This window comes from Poeciliopsis prolifica, unplaced genomic scaffold, assembly GCF_027474105.1.
Source record: "Poeciliopsis prolifica strain line A6 unplaced genomic scaffold, Auburn_PproV2 SCAFFOLD038, whole genome shotgun sequence".
Taxonomy (NCBI): Eukaryota; Metazoa; Chordata; class Actinopteri; order Cyprinodontiformes; family Poeciliidae; genus Poeciliopsis; species Poeciliopsis prolifica.
Window position 1 is genome coordinate 3,022,091 of NW_026562413.1, and position 21,828 is coordinate 3,043,918.

Here is a 21,828-nt window from a genome sequence, read left to right on the forward strand (position 1 = left end):
ATATATATATATATATATATATATATATATATATAGTCTCATTAAAATACAAGTTTTATAAACATGTTAAATAGGCTAAAAGATTAAAAAGTTGATGATTGCTCAAAGCAAAGACACAAACGTTTAACATCTTTAGTAATGACTATTTATACTTAATCCAGGGAGAAAAATATACTAAAATCGAAAAGAATATGCTCCAGGTGACCTATGGAAAAATTATTCATAGACAGTAGGAGACACGCATCATGTCATTTGGCCACAATATCACAAACAGTTTTTGCTATAGTAAAGATTAGGATTTCGAAATTAAGAACACTGCACCAATTTCCAAGATTGGTGTTATATTACCATTATATTATTAGCACATTGCAAAAAGCAAATTTAATAAAAGAGCATTGCTCCTCTCTTCATGTTATGCAGATGACTCATTTTGTTAAGTCACATGTAACATGCAGAGGACGAGATATAGTGGTGAAGAAAGGAGTCACCTCATTAGAAGTACCTCAGCGTAAACATGCTGCCGGAGTCAAAACCAAATTAGATGGTGAACTTTTGGCAATACTATTCCTTCTCAGTTACAGAAATACAATAATAAATAAAATCTCAAAATATTAAACAGGACTGGACCATCTCCAACAAAGAAAGGGACAAAGTAGCTCCTTTCTTTGACCTGTTCTTGTTAAAATTCAATGTAGCAGTTTAAAATCAATAAGAGGTTTCAGCATTTTAAAAAAGTTTAGAAAGCATTGTTTTTTGTTTTTTTTTAACTGACATCAGCATTTTGAAAATATTCCACCATGCTCCTCATTGCTGTATTCCAGTGAGGTCTGCAATCTTATTCTTGCAAACATGCATTTTTAAAATGCAAAACAAGAATAATTAAGCAAAAACGATAACAAATTAAGTGATTTTGTAAGGTTCTTTTATCAATTCAATAAGAGACAAAACTCTGTTGAATTGGATTGATTATCAGTTTTAACTGCAGTTACAAACACATTAAGCTATGGCCATTTGGTCATGTGCAGTTTGCCCTTTTGTTCCCGAGAGGTCAATAAGTAATGTGTGACTGATTGAACTTGAATTCACTGTTTGTGTTAGCATGCTTTATAATACATACCTAATAAAGGGGACTGCGAAGATGTATTTTACAGATCACAGAGAGTATGTTTTAAGTTTGTGGTTTTGTTGCCTCATTTTCAAATGGGATGCTATATTTTCAATGCAGACATAAACACTGTTGGTTATATTAGATGCATTAGAAACATTTTATTTTTGTTGTTGATGTAAAAACCTTTGTGATCTGTCTGAAGAAGACCAGCTTCTTCAGACCGCTGGTCTTTACCTGAGGTGCAGTTCTCTTTGGGTCTCTTTCTATAAGTTGTGCTGCAGTGAAACAGAAATATAAAATATGAAGCTGCAATGCAATTTTTTCTCATGGATACCACCTTTTATTTTAAACCCAGTATTATTGCCATCTTTCTGGCTAACTTTATGTTGTCTGCATAAATGTGAGTGGGATGTATGTTCCCACTTTCATATCAGAATTCAAACATGTGTATGAGTTTAACCTTGTTTGTCTTCTCTCTGAGTACTTCTCAGTGCATGCATACATTATAACTTGATGAATCTGTTTGTTGATGTGTCAGTCCATTGTGTATGTGTGCGTGGATGTGTGTGTGTTTCGCTATTGTCTTTGCATGTGTCAGGTATGAAGAATCTGTTTTCTTCCCTTTGGCAGAACCTACCAATCACATCCCTCCATCATCTTTCTTCATTACCTATTCATGAGTTTCTGTCTCTGCAGGGCTGTGATTGGCTCTTAATGAACAACTGACTGCAATATTAGTCAGCCAGCACTATTGGAAGAAATAATTCAGTCGGTGAAAAAAGAAACACCAGACAACCAAGGTTACCCAAACATTATTCAATTCAAGCAGTGGAACAGCATAACCCTTGAGGAGGTTGATATATTGGATATTGTTGATTGTGCATTTTATTCCTTTAAGGCCCTTGTTGTGTCTCACATCCACTCATGATCAAGTGCATACAACTTAAATAGCCAAGTGCAGCAGATAATTACAGCTATGAAAGAAAGAAAACATTTAGCTCATGCAGGATATAAAATTTGGATTCTGAGTAAATAAATCCCTGATCCCTTTTCCATTTCAGCCCCAACTTATGAACCATTAGTCAAACTGAGTACAAAGATTTTGCAGGAGTCAACATGATCATATGAGCTCATAAATCCATAAACTGTGCCTTTCCTACCTTAAATTATTGTAGAGACTAGCATTTGTACTACAACTGTATTCCATTATTTAATCTTTGTTCTATTTTTGCTCTGAGACATGTTCTCACTGATAACTTATCTGGGTAATATGGAATGAGCAATGTTGACTTCATCCATGTTGTCTGATACTGCACAGAGTGATGTTGAAGGTGATTACAAGCTGCTAATAAAACACGGATAACTTCTACAGTGCTAATATCTGCTCTCCCCAAGTGGTTGCATTCCTGAACACCTCATACTAATTATTACCTCTAATATAAATAACTGAGTTCTCTAAAATTAAACTCTCAAAGCCAAACTAAATGGACTAAGATGTTATGGTCAAGAAAATGGGAACAAGATGGTTGAGAGTGCATCAGTTGTTCTTATGTCAGAGGTATACCAAAGTATCCTAACAGATCTGGTGGTATTTGACACTCCAGAATGAAAACCAATTTGACTAATCCATAGCAAGGAAAAAGCAGACAGCACAGCATCCAGTAAAGTAAGCAGAAGTGTGTTTCTTTATTTGTTTCAGTGTCTTTCTGAATACTGCTGAACTCTGTTTGAGCACTTATTCTGTAACTAAATATAGTTGTGTTAAATATTCAGAATTTCAGCTCATGAACGTAGCTTACTTAAATGCATCTGCCTTTCCATCTGTTTGCATTAGTGTTTCTGCATGTAGGCTAGAATATTAACCAGGTCATATTTAACTTTGATGCATATTTACATATAGGACAGGCTTTATGATGCATATTAAAAGGGCTTGATGCAGAGAATAAATTTATGCCACCAACAACAAATGTAACTTTTTCTGCCTTTTGGCATACATATACTACATCTTACAAGCTAATGGACAAAAATGTATTTATTTTTTTTTATCTGACTATATTTTAATTTATGTTACTTGAAGTTCAGTCTTCACCACAAAATGGTTACACTTTTTTTTTATGACAGGAAAATATTTTAAACTAAGCAAAGTATGAACCTTTTACCAAATGTTAAAAGTTATGTATTTTTGTGCCCGAGATTTTTTTTTTTTTTGCTTAATTGTGAAAAAATGAAAATGCTTATATCTATATATATATAATATATATATATATATATATATATATATATATATATATATATATATATATATATATATATATATATAAGCATGTATATAACAAATAATGTTTATGAATTGGTCAGAAAATATTAATATAAATGTGTGCTATATGAATTATTTTAAGTGCGGGAAATTAGATGCATTCCTAGAGACAGCAGTCAGTTTATCAGCTATCAAACATCTTTCTTCTTTAACAGCCGTGACTGCGGTGTGAGGGATCCAAAGTTCATTCTTTGTGTAGGTGGGTGGATTGCTGTGAAGTTAGGGATTTTTTAGTCATATTTTGATGTCAAAGTTAATACATGAGTTTTGAAAATCCCTTTCTATTATGTATTTGTTCACTTATTTTAGTCTTTTTGTAAATACCCAATGTACTTTTTGTGGAAAAGACACAAAAAGCACATATTGAGTTCTACTTTGTACAATTAACATTATGTATGGGGATCCAATTTTACTTAAAAGTACCCTCTGTACCATGTCAAATCAAAAGGCCACAAGAACATAACCATCTGATTTATGAAAGATAAAACAACACTTTTTACAATCAGTCAAGTAGAGTTCATTTCATTTGACAGAGTACTGATATTCCGCTCATACATCACTTCAAATGTCACTTTTCAAGGCTCTGTTTGACTTCTGACTGGTAATATTTATGCTCAGTGAAAACCAACTAAGCAAATGGAGCAGCACTGGTTACTGACGAGAATGTATAGGGATGTAATGTCTGGCATACAAGGCAATACAAAAAATGAAACTGGATTCAAGAGAATGAAACCGGATCAGATTTTTTTGAAGACCTAAGAATTCGTATTTCACAGACTGGAATTTGCATAGTTGCCCCATGTTATATGTTAAAAAAAACATGTAGATGAATATTATTAGAGGTGTGAGAGTGCTGTGAAAAATTATTTTGGAATTTTTTTTTGTAAATATACCAAAAACAAATTTAAATTCAGTAAAATATGCCTTAAAGCATATTTTTACAAACAGTCGCTATGTTGTGACGTTATGTTATAAGACAGATAATCTGTTAAAAGATTAATGTCCTTCCTCCCTCTCCTGTGGAGGAGCCTAATATTTTCAGTTTTTTTGTCTCTTTTTTGTGACAATTTCAACAAATATATAAAAAGACATTTTTTAATAAATGTTACAGACTGCAGCTTTAAATAAAGGAAAAGTTATAACTATTTTAATTTAGGAGAAAAATTGGAAATCAATCTTGAACTGTGTAAGAATAGAATTACCTTCATTTAAATCGTGCACTAACAATGGTTGACATTGACGCTGATTTAAGTTTGACTCGGCACATCTAGGCCTGATTAAAACCTGATGCAATACATCTTAAATGGGATCTGTCTGACAAACCAAAATAGGCTTCAAGATTTCAAACAGAAATGCATCATGCTCTGATGAAAGTAAATTCAGAAACAATTGAAAAAGTCAATGACATCTGTCAGCTTGGAAAGGGTACCACTATTTCTAAGCTCCAGGAAACCACAGTGAGAATTATAAATGGAAAGAAAAAAAAAAAAAGCTGAGGTGAAGCTTCCCAGGAGTGACTGGTCCCCAAACCTTTTCCAGGAGTGCACCGACAACTCATTAAGAACCCAGAACAACATCTGAAGCACTGCAGGCCTCTCTTGCCTCTGTTAAGGTCAGTCTTCATAACTCAATAAGAAAGAGACTGGGCAAAAATGGCAGACATTGAATAGTTCTGAGCTAAAAACAACAGCTGAACAAAAGAAACACAGTGACTTATCTCCCGCTGTGACAAAAACACCTCAGCAATTCCTAATAAAATATTGTGAGGTCCAACAAAGTGGACCTTTGTTGAACATTGTGTTACATAGCTTACACGTCAGATATGAAAAGGCTGATCTATTCCTGTCCTATGCATCTGCTTTCCAAAAAGTGTGCGCTTTTTCAGCATTTATACATAAACACCGCTATTGTAAAAACTGTAATGTTTTGTACACCTTTGGTAGACAAAGTATCACTTTCTTTGATTCCCGAACATGAATCACATTGTTAAACATCATTCAACCATTGTACGCAGGTAACTGACTGCTTGCAAAATCAAATGTTTGTAGTTTGAAAATTGAGACTTCTTAAATAATGTTGTGTGCTGAATTTGGAGCTTTCTATGCTACATTGTGACATTAATGATTGAACAATTGTCCACAATGATTAAATACCAACTTTCATGACAATGTATTTGCACTAATGTTAGCATTTTTATTCTATGTTGTTCTTCACAAAAACAGAATGATGTCTGCGCATAAATGTTGCCACTGTTTGATATTGGAATAATCGTTTTATGCCTATTGTGATTTGATGGAATCGTTAGGTCATTGTGAAATTGGTGGCTGTCAGTCAGCCTTTCGGACAATCATCAGTAATTTGTGAACGTTTTTGTAGATGAGATGTATCCTTTCCATATAATTGTCAGAAATTATTATTTTTTTTATTTGTTTTGTATATATATATAATTGTATATATTGATCAAAAGGGAATCTAATTAAGACTACCCTGGAGTATTTTGTTTTTCTCATTAGCGCTCTAATTCAGATATAGCTCTCACCCACTCACGCTGTCATCTATAGCGTGTCTTTGCAGCCACATTTTCTAAGCTATATTAATCTACAGGTTCAGTGCCGACAGGGATTTACTCCCCATCAGTTTGGCTACTCTTGTCTTTGATTCTCTCCATCCAGCCGTCTATTTTCTAACGTTTCATTATCTGAATGCTTTGATTACAAAGCTGCATTGTGAGTTATTTTGATTAAAGCTGCAATTTCCCTTCTCAGCTTTTGCTAAGAATCTGATGGAGCTTCTAGCAGAACACCCCAAGTGTTTCATTTAAGAGTGACAGAGAGAGGGTGAGAGAGCGAAAGAGAGAGAAATATTAACATGATTAAAAATCCTGAATGACACTATATATAAGGTTCTGTTTTTCAACTATGCTTCCATTTTTCTGTCCTTTTTGCTCTCTGTCCATCTGTTTCCACCATTTGAATTTTTTTGTTGCCTTTTTATGTTTGTTTTTGCATTGCTCTTTTCTCACGCAGCATTGCAACGAAGGAATGAGCCATTTAAATTTAATCCTTTTAATAGGTCAGATATATTCTTTCTGCTTTTATCAACTCTGTTATCTTATTTTTCTTCTCTTTTTCCTGTGTTCTGTTCTCCTCTGCAGTGAAGCGATCAGTAGATTTTAAATCGAGGGGCGTAAAATTATTCCCTGGCAAAGACTCCGGCAACAAGTTTTCAATATGTGAGTTCAATTCTCAGTGTCCCTTTGCTTAATGAAATAACATGTAATGGCTTGAACTGTTGGTTTCTTTTTAGCTCTTTTTGTTTTTCTTTTCTCTTTTCTAAAGGTCTATTGTCATATTCAACACTTTTGTGCTTTGACTCAAAAATATATTTTAATGCTTTATATTAAACAATTTTCTCAGTTTAAAGAAATACTAAACATATGGAACTGATGTTGCACAAATGTGTTGAGAATAGCAATGCCTTTGCTGAAAGCTAATTTTGCATTCTTCTTGACTGCTGTGTGTTTCCGTGGTTTGACTTTTTGTGTATGTATGTTAAGGTCACAATGTCTTGCCTCTTCTTTGTTTGCTTTGATATATTTAATCACAGCCTTGGTCTGATAAGTTTAATCATGGTTTATTCTGGCTTGCTTCAGGCTAGATCAGGGAATGTGAATCATCTGCTGTAACACTGTTTATGGCCCAACAAATACCCCTTTCTCTAACCTTTCCTATATGTGTACATGTCCTTCTTTATTTCTTTTTTTTTTCTTTTTTCCGATACTGATGCATCTTTAGGCTCAGGTTATTAGGGTCGGCAAAGCAATTACTGAGTTGTATAATCGAACACTAAACTAGGGTTATCATTTGGAATATAAAGCTTTTTTTTATGTGTTTTATATTTCTTACCTTGAAACTAGCTAAAGTGAAAGTTACATAATGTAAAATACAGCACTTCTTCTATGTTTCGCATGCGGAAAAGCATCGTTGTAAAAACGATGTCATTTTAGAAACTAGGGTCCAACACCATTTAGATATTTGTTAGATATTGTCAATCTCTGCGGAAATAGTGAGTTTGCTGCAAATAATTAAGATTTATTCATAATATTTTTCTTAAATAAAAGTTTGACTGTTGATTTTTGTTTTTTTGGGTAAGTTTATTGTTAAAACACTTTTAATTTTCACACATCCTTACTGGTGGTTTCATTATCTTTAAGATGTGTAATAGCTTCCTCGTGCTATGTTTAAGATAAATGTGAACATTATCTTAAAGTGCTCATGTTCTTTCTGCACTCTGACATGTGAAGGACCTCCTGTATGATACATCTACATAGAATTCAACATTTATATTACAATTCAACTAAGGTGTTCAGCTATTATTTTCTATCTCACTTCTCCTTTGTCTGTTTTCTCATAAATACACAGATTCAGACTGTTTTACAAAGCTGACCGTTTTAGCTCTTAGAGATATTCAGGATAACATTTCCCTGCTTTTATGTTCTATTTTGTTTCACAAATGGCACACCAACACCTAGTGATACTCATCATACATAACATCTCTATGCTACGGCTGTGATGAACTAATAATGCATCCTCACTATTGTTGGAGAGATTATTGGAACATTATAGTTCCTCAACAGCCCAGTAAATTTGTTTTACTGGGTGAAAAACAACTGGTAAATGTTGTTTTTGCACAGAGAATCTCTTCATTTAGATTCTCTGAGCAAAAACAACATTTACCAGTTGTTTTTCGCCCAGTGCTTTTTAGAAATCTTACATGTCTCTGTTACCAGTAATGTGTGTAGTTTCTTTTCCAGATTAAACCACCGCCATAACTGTAACAACTCAAATCAAACTGTCCCTGCAATAGGCTTTTATTTTGGCAATGCCAATCAGCTCAAGTTTCTGCATTAATCGACTGTTTTTTCTGGTTACATTAGCCGTGTTACTCACACACCTATGGTGAAGTTTAAAATTTATATTGAGTGTTTAAAACCAGAAAAGCAGCATGATTCAAAATTTTTAAAGCTTCTTTCTGTTCGCTATTAAATCACACAATTTTATGCCAAATATCTATTGCAGTTAGCAAGTTAGAGGCCACCTTATGCCACACAATAGTTGAGTCGACAGTCATTATATGCTAAGTACACCTAATGGGCTATGCAGGAATGTTTGTCAAGTTATAACATTATGCGTTATAATGTCAGGTCTGTAGTTTGACTACAGATCAACACTGCAATTCAAACAGAGGTGAAGATTTATTTGCATGTTTGCTTTGCATGCTTTGTAATTAATTACATTTAACACTTTGCTAGAAGGTTGTTTTTGTGATTTGTATTCTGTGTGTCATTCAGTTTAATACTGGATTTTAAGTGAGCCTTTCTCACACCTAGATATGCCTGAGTCTTAATAATTTAAATTATAGGTCTGCATGAGGGACATTGTGGTGCTGGATGGTGAATATTGACAACTGTCCTACACATGGTTCCTCTAACAGGATTGTCCTGTGCTGATCAGCTTTCCTGTCTCTACTGAAATACAGCAGAATCAACCTATACAATATTCTACTTTTGAAATTGTACCTGTACCTGTGTGGGTGATGTGACAGTAGTTCTCCAGGGAGGTTTTGGATGGATAATCATTGAAAAGTTTGAACCAACTCCTTTGTGTTGGTTTCATTCCATAAAATCTCATAAAAATACTCATTATTTTGCACTTTATGAAGCACTTTATAAGTTGATGAAAATGTACAGCAGAAAAAAAAGGCATTTTTGATTCAGCAGGTTTCCTGCCATGTTGCAGAATGACAGTTGAGCTCTATCTCTCCAAATGTGTATGTTAATTTGTCTGGCTTGGATTGGTTTAGAAGATAATTTGCTCTGCTCTAAAAGGTTTAACTCTTCACTGAAGCACAGAGCCTCTCCATCAATAAATACACATTTAAGGATGGCTTTTTAAAGGCTGCCATTGTAAATGTGCATGAGTGTGGGTTAAGATTTGTGTGTTTTGCTCTTGATTGTGTGCTAGTACTGTAACCAGTCCCTCTGTTGTCATGTTAATAGTCCAGATGGTCAAATTAGCCGCTCCAACAAAGCAACAAACTATCTACTCTAACAAATACAAACACAAACACACATACACTCTCCAACCACCTGCTGGGTTCGTTGATATGGACTAAACATGTACGTGTGTGTTAGCCAGAAAGCCCAGACAGCGTGGGTGTGAAGGTGTTCGTGTGAAAGCAAAAATGACCGGAATTATTGCTTCGGCCTGTGTTTGTTGCACCTAATTGAGCTTGCTGGCATCCGATTTCTTGTCAAGCATGAGACAAAACTGTGGTGTGCCAGTTTTTGGAGGGTTTTCAAGTCACAAAGAACAAACTGCACAGTAAAGAGTTTATTTAAAAAAAAATACATTTAGCTTTTAATTAAAACTGGTCGCAGTCTTGGAATTCAACTGTCATTAAAAAATAACAAGGGAATTTCAGATTTTTAATCAAAAAGAGTTTATTACGAGATTGATTAGAAGCTGAAATTCTTCTTTCTTTCTCTAGTCACTTTTGAACTTAGATGATATCATTAACTTGTTTGTACAGGCATTAGGAAACACATGAAAAATGTAGTGACATTTGCATAATTTAGATGAAATAGAAAACAAAACAAAGTGTTAAAAAGTGTGAAAAAATAAAAATAGTGACTCAGTCAATGATTCAAAGCATATCTCAAACTCCAGAAAAAGTTGGTTTCAGACAAACTTCTGGAAGTATTACAGTGCAGAATTTGAGGCCTGAGCTCATAATAAGATGGCTATGATTCCTCAGGAGTTGTGCCAGAAGCTGGGGCCCTGCTTTGCATAATGTTTGCAACTGTCTTTTTTTTTGTTTGTTTGACTTGGAAAAATCACTTGCAGTTTTAGTTGTGCCAAGGTTTTTAAATAACTCTGGTTTGATGTGTTTAGTAATTTGCTGCTACTTTGTAATGAATAAATTTTAGTGTGGGATAAATGTAAACCTACAACTGATATAAAGAAATCTAAGGTCAGTGAAAACCAGAAATAAGCAATTAAACACCTAATTTCTTAAAAATCAAGCTCATACTTAAGCATGATCTGAGTAAAATTAAGTATTTTTTTTTTGTTGTGTTCTACATCTTCGATGTGTAAATTACATTCTTAGAGTCAATATAAGCTCTAGTGTTTCTGGCATAATCAAATGTAATATCACTGTCTGCCTACCTAACCATCGTATCCTCCATCTATCTCCTATTCGAATCTGCTTGTTGTTGCTTCCAAAGTGAATAAGTGATAAGGCAGGCAGGTTTCCAAAACGAAAAGCAAGGAGGTGGAAATACACCCAGGAAGACCAGTGCTGAATGCAATTAAATGACAAAAACAGATGGTTTTAGAATATTGCCAGGATTACTGAAGCAGTTCAGTGCTCTTGTTTTTTCTTTTTTCTTTTTTTTTTGCAAATATTTATTTATAACAACAGTTGGATATGAATATTGTTGATTTTTTTTTTTTTTTTGTGAAAATAAACATTTGATTTTTTTAGGCTAGTAATAGCATGAGCATGGATCTCCCTGCCTCTCCTGTAGATAAACAAAGACTCAACTTGAAGTGGACACAGTTCTGCTTATTTACTGTCTTATCTATTCCATTCTGACCCATTTGTCCCGGTTTCCTTTTAGTGAACGAAGGTGGTGTCAGACAGGCGTCTAACTCCTGCCCTGACCCAGGAGAGCCAGAAAATGGAAAACGCCATGGAAATGACTTCAGGTACAATTTGTTTGCAGATATAGCACTTTGGCCAGGTATTGGTACCCATTGCAAAAACAAATGTGTGTTTTACTGCAGTAGCTTAGAAAAAAAAAAAAAAAAAACATTTAATTAAAGATCCTTGCCATCTTGGTAGGCAAGCCAATGCGCAATGCATAGCAGACACATGGCTTCAAGACCAACTAAAAGAAAACACTCTTGACCAGCGTGCGAGAGAAAGATACATGAACAAAATTGCTTCTGTTGGGATCGACCAGAGTGAAACAGAGAACAGAAACATGTCGGATTGATTTCTACCAGAAAACAATCGTCTGACATCAAGCTATCTTAAATGCTTGCTGATGAAAAGCCAGATCATAACTTCCTGTGATCAAACCACAGTGTTTCAGTAAAAGTCCTTGGAGAGTTTAGCAAAATCCATGTTTAGAGTTGTGACTGGGGGATTTTAAAGGCATTTCCCCACTATAATTACTGAAAATGCGGTTGGCATTTAGATGACGTCTAACTGTTGTTGCAGAAGACTGGTAATCCCATAATGCTGCTTTTTGTTGCTATTCCTAAATAGTAACTCATTGTGGAAGAAATTCCTTATCCAGCCTTCAATTGTTGTCACGTCTTCATTTGTTTTAAAGTATTAAAATATATATGTGATTGTATATTTAAACACCACTGGCCGAATTCCAAAATGATTTAATTCAATTAAAATTTTTGTTACTGATTGGAAATAAGACATCTATTGCACATCACTAAAATAATATAAAAGTACTCTGAATATATAAAAAAAATTATAATTAAAAAAAATATCACTAGTACGATATTTTAGCAAACTATCTCACTCAGACTATTGATACCATTCTCAATATTTAAGAGGATTTTTTCAAATTGCCTTGACAGCCAATCTTAACTACCTTACTCAGTGTTTTCAATGGTAATTTGATGATTTTGAACTTAGAAGGCCTTCTTCCCATCACTCTCGTTTTATTCCTTTAACAAATTCTATCCGATTTAAATAGACATTCTGGTCAGGCCTCTCCAAAATGTTGATATTACTTCCAGTCAAATAGAAGAAAACTTTGAATCCAAAGTTATTTTTTACAGTTCTATCCAAAATTATGATTTTGGTTTTCTTTTCTATTTTAAATTGTTGCCTTTGTATCCCGAGTAAGCAAGAAGTTAACAGAAAAGCTGATCAGATTAGTCACAATAACATCACAAAAGTGGGAGGATTTTATAATATGCATATATTAAGACATTGGTAAAAAAAAAAAAAAAACTGTATTTTAATTTTATTTTACCATAATCTTTGTTTTCTGTGTGATACTTATGTTCTTGTGTGTGTTGATTTAGCATTGGGAGTGTAGTCCAGTTCAGCTGTGGAGAGGACTACGTGCTGCAGGGCAGTAAAACCATCAGCTGCCAGAGAGTGGCCGAAGTCTTCGCCGCCTGGAGTGACCACAGACCAGTCTGTAAAGGTACAACTTGCAGGATTTTGCAGTCCTTCTCTGACTCCAGACGTGCTTTCATCATTGAGGCCGTGATGGCTGTTCCTCAGGACCAAAGAATAGGCAAACACAATCCAATTAAACTGTGAACATCCGCCCAGTATTATCACTGGTGAATAAATCTCTGTATTTTTTTAAGGTGATGCATGTGTAATCATTTCATACTCCGAACACTGCATTTTCTCGAGTCGACATACTTCAAAGTTTATTTACCAAGTGATAGGTGGGCCCCGATTTGCGACGCAAACAGTGAGAAAGAGGGAAAGAGGGAGAGTGTCTGCCATGTTAAATGCCAAAGTCGTTTGTCATTTCTTTCCTTACTTGGCTCAAGACTGTAGTGGAACACATTATTTAACGTAAAACAAAATATTCACAGTGTATGCGTGTGTGCCTATGACAAGAAGAAAGGCCACTGGTATGTTGGGTTTCCAAACAGTGCTTTGGCAAATTTTATTTTAATTTGAAAGCCATGCATTGTTTCCCTTATACTTCAGAATTATGTCTTGTTAAAGTCCCAATAAAATGCACAAAAATGTTGGTTTCTAATGTTAAAAACCATGAGAAAGTTAAGTTGTTATGAATACTTTGCAATTGACTGTGTGAATTTTTGCTGAAACCTGACACGGGAGCAGAGAAACACATAAGCCTTTGGGTGATCTTTGCCAAGATTTCAGATTGTAGTTCTTTAGGATTCACTTTGTTGACTCCAAAATACAATGTTATGTTTTTTTTTTTTTTTTTTTCTTGGAAGCAAAATGCAAGTAAATAAATTATAACTCAAGACTTGCGTATAGTCTTATATACCAAGAAATTCAGAAGGATGGGAAGAGGGCAAAAAGAAGCTGTAAAAAAGTAAAAAACATCTCTTCCACTTTAAGACTGCTTTAGTCATGCTTTAGAAGGTCAATTATTTTGTATATTACTAAACATTTATAAAAGCGCAGCAGCTAAAATCTGAAACCACTCCGAGCTTGTGAGGCGTTTTAGTATTTGGCCCAAAGTCAGCTGAGCAGGGTGGATCCTCGCTTGTACCGGGTTGTGCTCTCCTGCCTTTAGGTTAAAGGACACAAGCTAAACACTGTCCTTGACAGAAATCCTGGGATTTTTATTTGTGAACCAGACACGCAGGTGCCCTGACCTTCTACGGGTTTATATCACTAGGACTGCATCAATTCTTCAAAGAATTTAACCGAGGTCCCATGAATCCAGCATGGCTTTCTTATTATATGGCTTCTGCTTAATCCTTCCAGGGAAGCTTATTATCTAACTCATTATTAGATATATGTAATAATAATTTGGATTGACTCTTCATTATTTTTAATGACTGTTAGGGACTCATTTTACCCTATAATGAATTGTTAAATAAAACTACCACAAGAAAGCCAGTTAAGTATTTTTCTACCTGTGTCCACTGATGGAATGGGGCTTTAAAATTCTGGATTTTTTTTTTCTCAATAGGAGAAAGACTATATAGTAAGCATACTAAAAACAGAGGCGCCAGTCAACGAATATCCTTGCTGGAAAATTACATTTTCTCTGGCCCACTGTAACCAAAAAGCATATCTTTTTTTGCGAAAAAATAAACATTTATTCCCCAGAGTTCTAACATAAACTACTTTTACAATGCATACCATCGTCCTTCATGGCTGTTGCTAAGAAATCAATAAATCAGCAGTATTTGTTATAAGCATCATACTTCATAAGGTGCTCTTGCTTCTTTAGAGTCTCAAAAATGACAATGCAGACATAAGTTTGCATCAAAAGACAATTTTGGAAACTACTTCTTGTTACCTTTTGTGAGTATTGAAAAGTGCATCACAGTGTAGTGCGGTAGTGTACGTGTGGGCAATGAAAGATGCTTACTCATTTATTAGAAAAAAATGGCATCAAATTCAATTGAAATTCAAAAATACTATAGTGACCACAGAAGGAAATGAAATGTTGTAAATCATATTATTTCATATTCTTTGATGATTTTTATATTTTTTTTGTAGGTAGCGTTGTTGGCAGAAAAAATCGCCTATAGCGATCTGTACTGCTTCCAGTCAGAGTTAAATTTCTAAATTGTTTTGCATTTTAACTCATTATTATTACGGCTGGGGCTGCACAGTAGTGCAGTTGGTAGCGCTGTTGCCTTGCAGCAAGAAGGTCCTGGGTTTGATTCCCGACCCTGGGTCTTTCTGCACAGAGTTTGCGTGTTCTTCCTGTGCATGCGTGGGTTCTCTCCGGGTTCTCTGGCTTCCTCCCACGGTCCAAAAACATGACTGTCAGGTTAATTAGTCTTTCCAAATTCTCCTTAGGTGTGAGTGTGTGTGTGCATGGTTGTTTGTCCTGTTTGTCTCTGTGTTGCCCTGCGACAGACTGGCGACCTGTCCAGGGTGAACCCCGCCTCTCGTCTGGAACACAGCTGGAGATAAGCACCAGCACCTTCCAACCCCATTAGGGAGAAGGGTGACCGGAAAATGGATGGATGAATGGATTATTACGACTGAAACCGGAAGTTTTCATCCACCACATAAATGGGAACATTGACCAAACTTCTCTCGTTTTATGTCTTGGATTTAAAATATATCCACATGCTTGCCTCCAATTAACTCAGTGTTTCAGATAAACTATCAGAAGTTTCCAAAGCAAAGACATCATAACCTAGGCTTTTTCACATTGTGTAAAGATGTAATAATCATTCTGTATGTAAAGTCTTAATTTTAAAGACATAAATAAATAAATCATAATAAATGTTGGCCAAACTCAAATAATTATTTAAAACTCTTATGACAGACAAAAAGAGGAATAAGGCATCAAAAAAGGCCTGTTGAGAGTTAAGTATTTTATAAAGTTTTTTGGGGGGGATTTTGACATTTCTGACTCAAAGAAATAATGAGATATGCACTTTAAAGAGATAATATTAGTATTTCTGGCTTCACTTTTAGACTATTTTGTATTACTGGTCAGTATTATAATTTGTTTCATTTGAGTCTCCTATATTTGCAAATATTGACATGACTGTTTATATCAGTTTAGACAGTAATATTGCTATATAAATAAAATTTCCTTTACCTTTTACGCTTATAATGGGAGTATTTTTACCTGTTATTCTTCTCTTGCTGCAGCTGCAGAATGTCATTGTTATGTATGGTTGTACTTTGGTGAAACTAAAAACGATCTGTCTTCAAAAATCCTGTGAATCCCAGAGAAACCACATTAAGGCTGCTTGAAGGACAACACGCATGTAACCCTGGGTCTCATCTTTTTGACAATAATGCTGGGGCTTTATTTAGGCTATGTAAAAGGATCACTCAGAAGAGGAAGCTGAAAATAGAGTAGCACAATGCTGTGCTACAGTAGAAATTGCAGCTATATCCTCTAGATATACAGTTTTAAGCTTGAAGTGGAGTGTTTTGGAGAGGGTGACTTACTTCATGTGAAAAGCAGGGAGTGTATTATGAAATCCACTCTTCTTTTTAAACCTTTTTCCCTTAGGCGCAAACATCCAATATTGAAATTCCAAAAGTAAAGATGCCTTGAAGGCATAGGGAAGGAGTTCTTCTGGAACTAATAGACTAAGAAGTTTGAGAAACAGCATTGATGTCTACAAATATGCTGCTGTTTTGTGTCATTATTCAAGAAGATAGCTGATTCCGATCTCTAACTTAGGAAGTCTGCCAGGAATAGAGTTTCTATTCCAGTGTACACTGTGAGAAAATGATGGACATTTTATTATACGCTCAGTCATTTGAAACTTAATTGAAGGTCAGGTGTGAACTCTTTGTTCTTGCTGCTGTAGAAGTGCTAATATTTGAACAGATTGCCTGATCACACACTGCAGTAAAATCTGGTATCATGCAATTATATTGCACACTAACATGTTCCTAAGAAGTTTTTAATAAATTTCTGTGTATTTTCAAACATTGAATGGGAATTTGCCTTTTTCAGTTGGCTCAAACTTTGTGAGCCAACTGACAAATGTGCAAATATTGTATACCAATTTCTACAGAAGTACTAAATAAAATATACCATAATATGGGTTTTTTTCCCAAACTCACTGAACAAATATACTTGAATTTAATTTGAAAAAAAAAAGTCTAATTATATTATATGCAAATGTATTTTATGGATTCCATCTTTATTGATATTGTATTTCATGTATTTAGTGCATATAGCTTTTGTACTTCTGAAAATGTGAACTGATGAGTGTATTGTCAAAAAAATTATGTTTTATAAATATTTTGACAGATATTCTAAACTAGCGGAATACCTAGAATATCATGTCAGTAATTCTCTAGAATTAGTCATATTTTTTAAACTTTTAAACTTTTAAACCTTTCAATTAAAATGAACAAAGTGTTGACTAAAAGCAAAGCCAAAAGATACATTCTTCTCAATCTGCAAAAACACAAGCAATTTGTTGTACTTCATCTATTTTGGCAGCATTGCATTTATTTTAAGCTGTGTTTTTATGATACGGATTGATCTAAAACAAAATTACCTTATTTGTGATTTTGTTTTTTGACAAACGTCTACACAGACAGGAGTGTGTGTAGACTCTTATCTTTCCATGTGACCAGATGCTGCTTATGAATTTTTCTTGAAACAGTGTGAGAAGAGAAGCCAACAGACAGATGGCTTCTCTTCTGACTTTGCTAAGATACCAGATTTTTAAGGGCCTTCAATGAGTTCAGCAGGTCGTAAAGTCAACAATTTTATTCATAAGTACGAAAACATGTTTTCCTAAGTACTCATGTCTGTTTAACAGAGTTAAATAAAACTGGAATGAGATGAAGGCTGTTTCTAGCTGGTCTCTGCTCAGATTTGACCTTTATTTCCAATGAACCAACAAGGAAACTCATGAATAACATTGACAGAGAGGCAATCTGTAAGAAAACTGCAAGCTTTCTTAGAGGGACACCTCTGTCAAAACACTTTTATGTAGCTGAGCTTGTCTTTTGGAACACTAACATAAAAATAAATGAAATTTCTTTTTTAAAAAAGGAGTCGTTAATGTCAAGGAAAGAAAAGGAAGCTTGTAAAAAAAAAGATGGCTTGCAGTGGTAATCACTTTATGAGGTACAATACGGCAAATAGAAATTGTAAAAACCATGTAACAAAACAACAAAAGCAGCAATCAAATTGTAATGTTCCCAGTTTTCCCTCCTTTAAGACTTTACGAGAGAGAGTGAAGGCAGAGACAGAGACTGAGAGAGGGGCTCCATGTGGCACCTTGATTAATGGACAGATGGTAAGGCCACTGAGCCAACTCTTTCTCTCTGTCTGTGTCTGTGTGTGTGAACTCCAGGGGAGTTCAGTTGATGTGCTGAATCTACTGACTCAAACAAGGTCTACATGTTAGCCACTTTTACACACACACACACACACACATACATGTTGATTTCTGAGTACACAGACAAAGACAAAAAGGAAAAGTAAAGAGTTCGGCCACTTTACAACAACTTTGGTAAATGACCGTGCATGTACTTGTGTGTGGGTGTGTATATGTGTGAGCCCATTAAACCTCCAACGAGTATGGGTGGTTCTGCAATGCTGTGTGCCACCTTAATGATGTCATCAATCATTCGCTGTATCCATTGGTCAATCTATCTGCTACTGTAGGAAGTTTGTTAAAGGAACCAGATTGAACATCCTGCACAAAGTTTTGATCCCAGGAATATGGCTCTATCGATCTAAGATTAAACTTTTGCCAAAGTGTGTATAGTTAAGAGCAACTTAATCAACTGAGAATGATTGCAGGACTGTGAAAAAGTTTTGAACCACATCAGTATCTTTATACTTTACTTCTTCAGGCCTTCAGAATGTCTTTCAATGTTATTACACAATACCGGCAATTCATGGTTTTTGTGCAAATATTCTATCCAGTATCCATAGCTAATTATGATCCACAATATTACCCAAATGGAAATGTATCTGTTTTGTCTAAAATGATTAATGATTTTTGTTCATTGAGTTAATTCAGTAAAATCTTGAATATTTAATAATCCCGCCTTTCAAACGACCTGACAATAAATTCCCCAAACGACTTGATTAATGTAAGTCATTTTTTAATCTTACCTGATTGAGGAGTAGCTATGGTAGAGATTTCACTAAGATAGTAGAGTAAATAAAACCCTGGAAAGCCAAAACTCACTTTGCTCACTCCAACCCCAACCCAATCAATTAGTTTCTAAACAAGTTTATAATTCCATGGTTCAGACAGAAAAATATGCATAAAAAAATGTTTTCAACTTGATACATTTCTATGCTATCATGCCAAACTAAAGACTTAATCTACACTGTGAGCATTTTGAAAACTCATCCGTATGATTACATTTTACATTATGTTGTATTTGATTTTCCTCCCCTGAAGCCTTCTTTAGTCTGTCTTACTGGAATGCAGGGTCAGAGAGATAATCTACGGCACGTAAGGGTTAACCGTTCTTTGTATGCTTCGGCAGCTCTCGCAGTATGGATGATTGAAGCTGAGCCTCCACTGCAGAGACGATTCAATAACCACAAAGGCCATCCTGCTGTGGAGGCAGCAAAGTCACAGTATAGACCTTTAAATGTAAGGCAGCTTAGACAGGTAAAAAGAATCGTCGGTTGAAACACAGTGGCTGGGTGCTATTAAAAATTAAAAACCTTCCCAGAGTTGTGTTTTTAGTGTTTATGGGGGCACGTTAGTAATGCTATGAAGCCATAAAACAAAACTTTGGAGAAAAATGAGCAAGGGCATTGGAGCTACATTATGGGAGACTTTGGCACAGCAATCCTTACTTTGAAACCTCATTTAATTTTGGTTCACTTCCAAACTGTTTATGTGGGTCACTAGCTTGTGTGAGTTAGTCAGGTGAAGAAGGAGAGTCCTCGGGGCTTTCCTTGGAGTCTAAAGAAAATGAAATGTGGAACTTTAGTCATCAGAATGGGCTCATTGGTCTTGTCTATAATGTACCTGTCAAAACAATACATTTAATCTTAACAGTGTGCTTTTGATAAAAGTCAGGTCTTATAAAACATTTTAATTTCATCTGGAATAAATCAGCTCTTTGAAAGTCATGTTGCTCTTGTAGCTTCAAGCCCATAAAACAGTGAGCCAGTTTCAGATAATGAAGAGAAGGAAAGAAAAAGAGTAAATCCAAGTTAGATCTTTCTATTTTCCTTCTCTGGGCAAAAGCACTTTTGTTTCATCTAAGCCTGGAGTGTCTCTAAGACATAGAAATGGAAGTATCCTTTGGCATTGGTGTATTTGACACAGCGGGCAAAAGCAGCTTGTTAAATATTACTACTGTCCCTTTTTAATGAGCAGCAATGTCCGCATAAAGAGGCAGGGAAGTAAAATTTGGCTCCATATGAAATCACTGTTTTCCTGTCAATTGGTTTTCACCAACTAACTGCATTGCAAGTCCTATTTTGGGGCTATTGCTTTGCTCACAAACAGGCCCAATGTCAGGGAAGGAATCTTGGGAAAGGTTTTCACTGAAAACAACAAAATAAACTAAAAGTATTTAATTAAGATGCAAAACAGGTGATTGGAAGGAAGCCCACCAATGATAAAAAACTTTTATTTTGTTTTGAGAAAACTTTTTTTATTCGCTTTCAATAACAAATTATCTTTTAGCTCTTTTAAAGTTGATAATTGTGTGCCATTTACTGTGTTTTTTTTTAATATTGCTGTTTTTGATTGTGATCCAACCGAAAAGCTACCTTTTCTGAAGACGGAGAAGTCTGAACTAATTGGTCTTACTTGGTCTAAAACTAATAATATTCTAAAAGAATTGAGCTTGAACTTATGACAGGATATCCAAAAGGTTCTTCTTGATTCATAAAGTTTAAACACTTTGATACCAAATACTGAGAACTTGTGTGCACACTTCTGATTTCAAACAATTTAATAAATAAATCTTTTACATCTTTTCTCTCACTGACATGGCGTTTATCAAACAGAAATAATCTATTTCAATTTGATAAATAGAAATAGATTATTTCTAACCTATCTATCTAACCTAAAACAGGAGAAGTTTGGTCTCATTAATCGTCGGATGGTGAAAATAAAAATGTGAATGTACACTTCCAGCTTAAACTTAATGTCTTTTGACAGTAAAGACAGTCATCAAAATATGCAAAATACTTTAACGGCCGCAAAAAAAAAGGCTGAAAGTTCTGAATAGAAAAGTTAAATGGCATTCAAGTGCTGAATAAATCGATGTTGTTTTAATATAAATTATAGGATGTTATCTTCTCTGGTAATTTTAGTGATAACTCTCTCTGCAGTGTCACTGCAGCAACATAGTGCCCATTTTACTGTTGGCACAGTGATGGGTCAGCCATTTGTTCAGGATACGCTGATTGAGCTGTCAAAGCGCACGCATACTTACAAAGGCACACAAAGTTTCTGGAGGCACACAGATGAATCATTTACCTCGTCTAACTCAAGCATGCGCATGCACAATTTATCACCATGGTATCTCCTAGAGTATAAATCGCAACCAGCCGAAGACGAGGGAAGGTCAGTCAAAGTTGCAACGAGAATTATAGAAACAAGACTCAGCTGGGGCACAGACAGGGAATTCAAGCATCAAGCTAAGAGACACTCGCAAGTGATATCAGTTTTTCTCTAAAAGGACTTGTACTTGTTTTGACACTCTCATGCAGCGCCTCTTGGACACACTCCATTACACACACAATGAAAAAACGTTCTTGCAAACAAACTGCAGTATGATTCTTTCATTCCCCTCCTTTCCTTCACTGACCACTAAGTAAAAGTGGCAGCATAGACAGTGATCATGGGAGAGAGAGTACATAAAAGTCTGTATTTTGGTGGATTTGAAGTGGTTTGAGAGAGTAGTCGAAATGTGTCTTTGTCTAATACTTACATTTGTTCAAGAGAACAAAAGATTTAAAAAATTTTGTTCTTAAATGGAGTCACATTTTCATGGCACTGAAAGCCTATTAAATGTATTATTCAGGGATATGTTTTGACCCTGTTCATGTTTATACTGAACGTATGTACAAAAGATAATGTTGTTTGGTTTCTCTCTCTCTGTGTACGGTGACTGTATGTATTCTTATGACCTGCTGCTGAACAAACTCATTAAAGAGCAAACTCTGCTTCAAACCAACCAGAAAATTACCTCCCGAGTC

The 21,828-nt window shown here is 35.1% G+C and overlaps 1 protein-coding gene across 1 annotated transcript in view; it reads left to right on the forward strand.

Annotated features, from left to right (window-relative positions):
- Nucleotides 1-21,828, forward strand: part of csmd3b (CUB and Sushi multiple domains 3b) — a 356,525-nt gene that overhangs the window by 203,714 nt on the left and 130,983 nt on the right. The window contains exons 7-9 of the mRNA XM_055053697.1: nucleotides 6,580-6,657; nucleotides 11,110-11,197; nucleotides 12,545-12,669. Coding sequence (XP_054909672.1) covers nucleotides 6,580-6,657; nucleotides 11,110-11,197; nucleotides 12,545-12,669 — 291 coding nt within the window. The remainder of the gene's footprint in view (nucleotides 1-6,579; nucleotides 6,658-11,109; nucleotides 11,198-12,544; nucleotides 12,670-21,828) is intronic.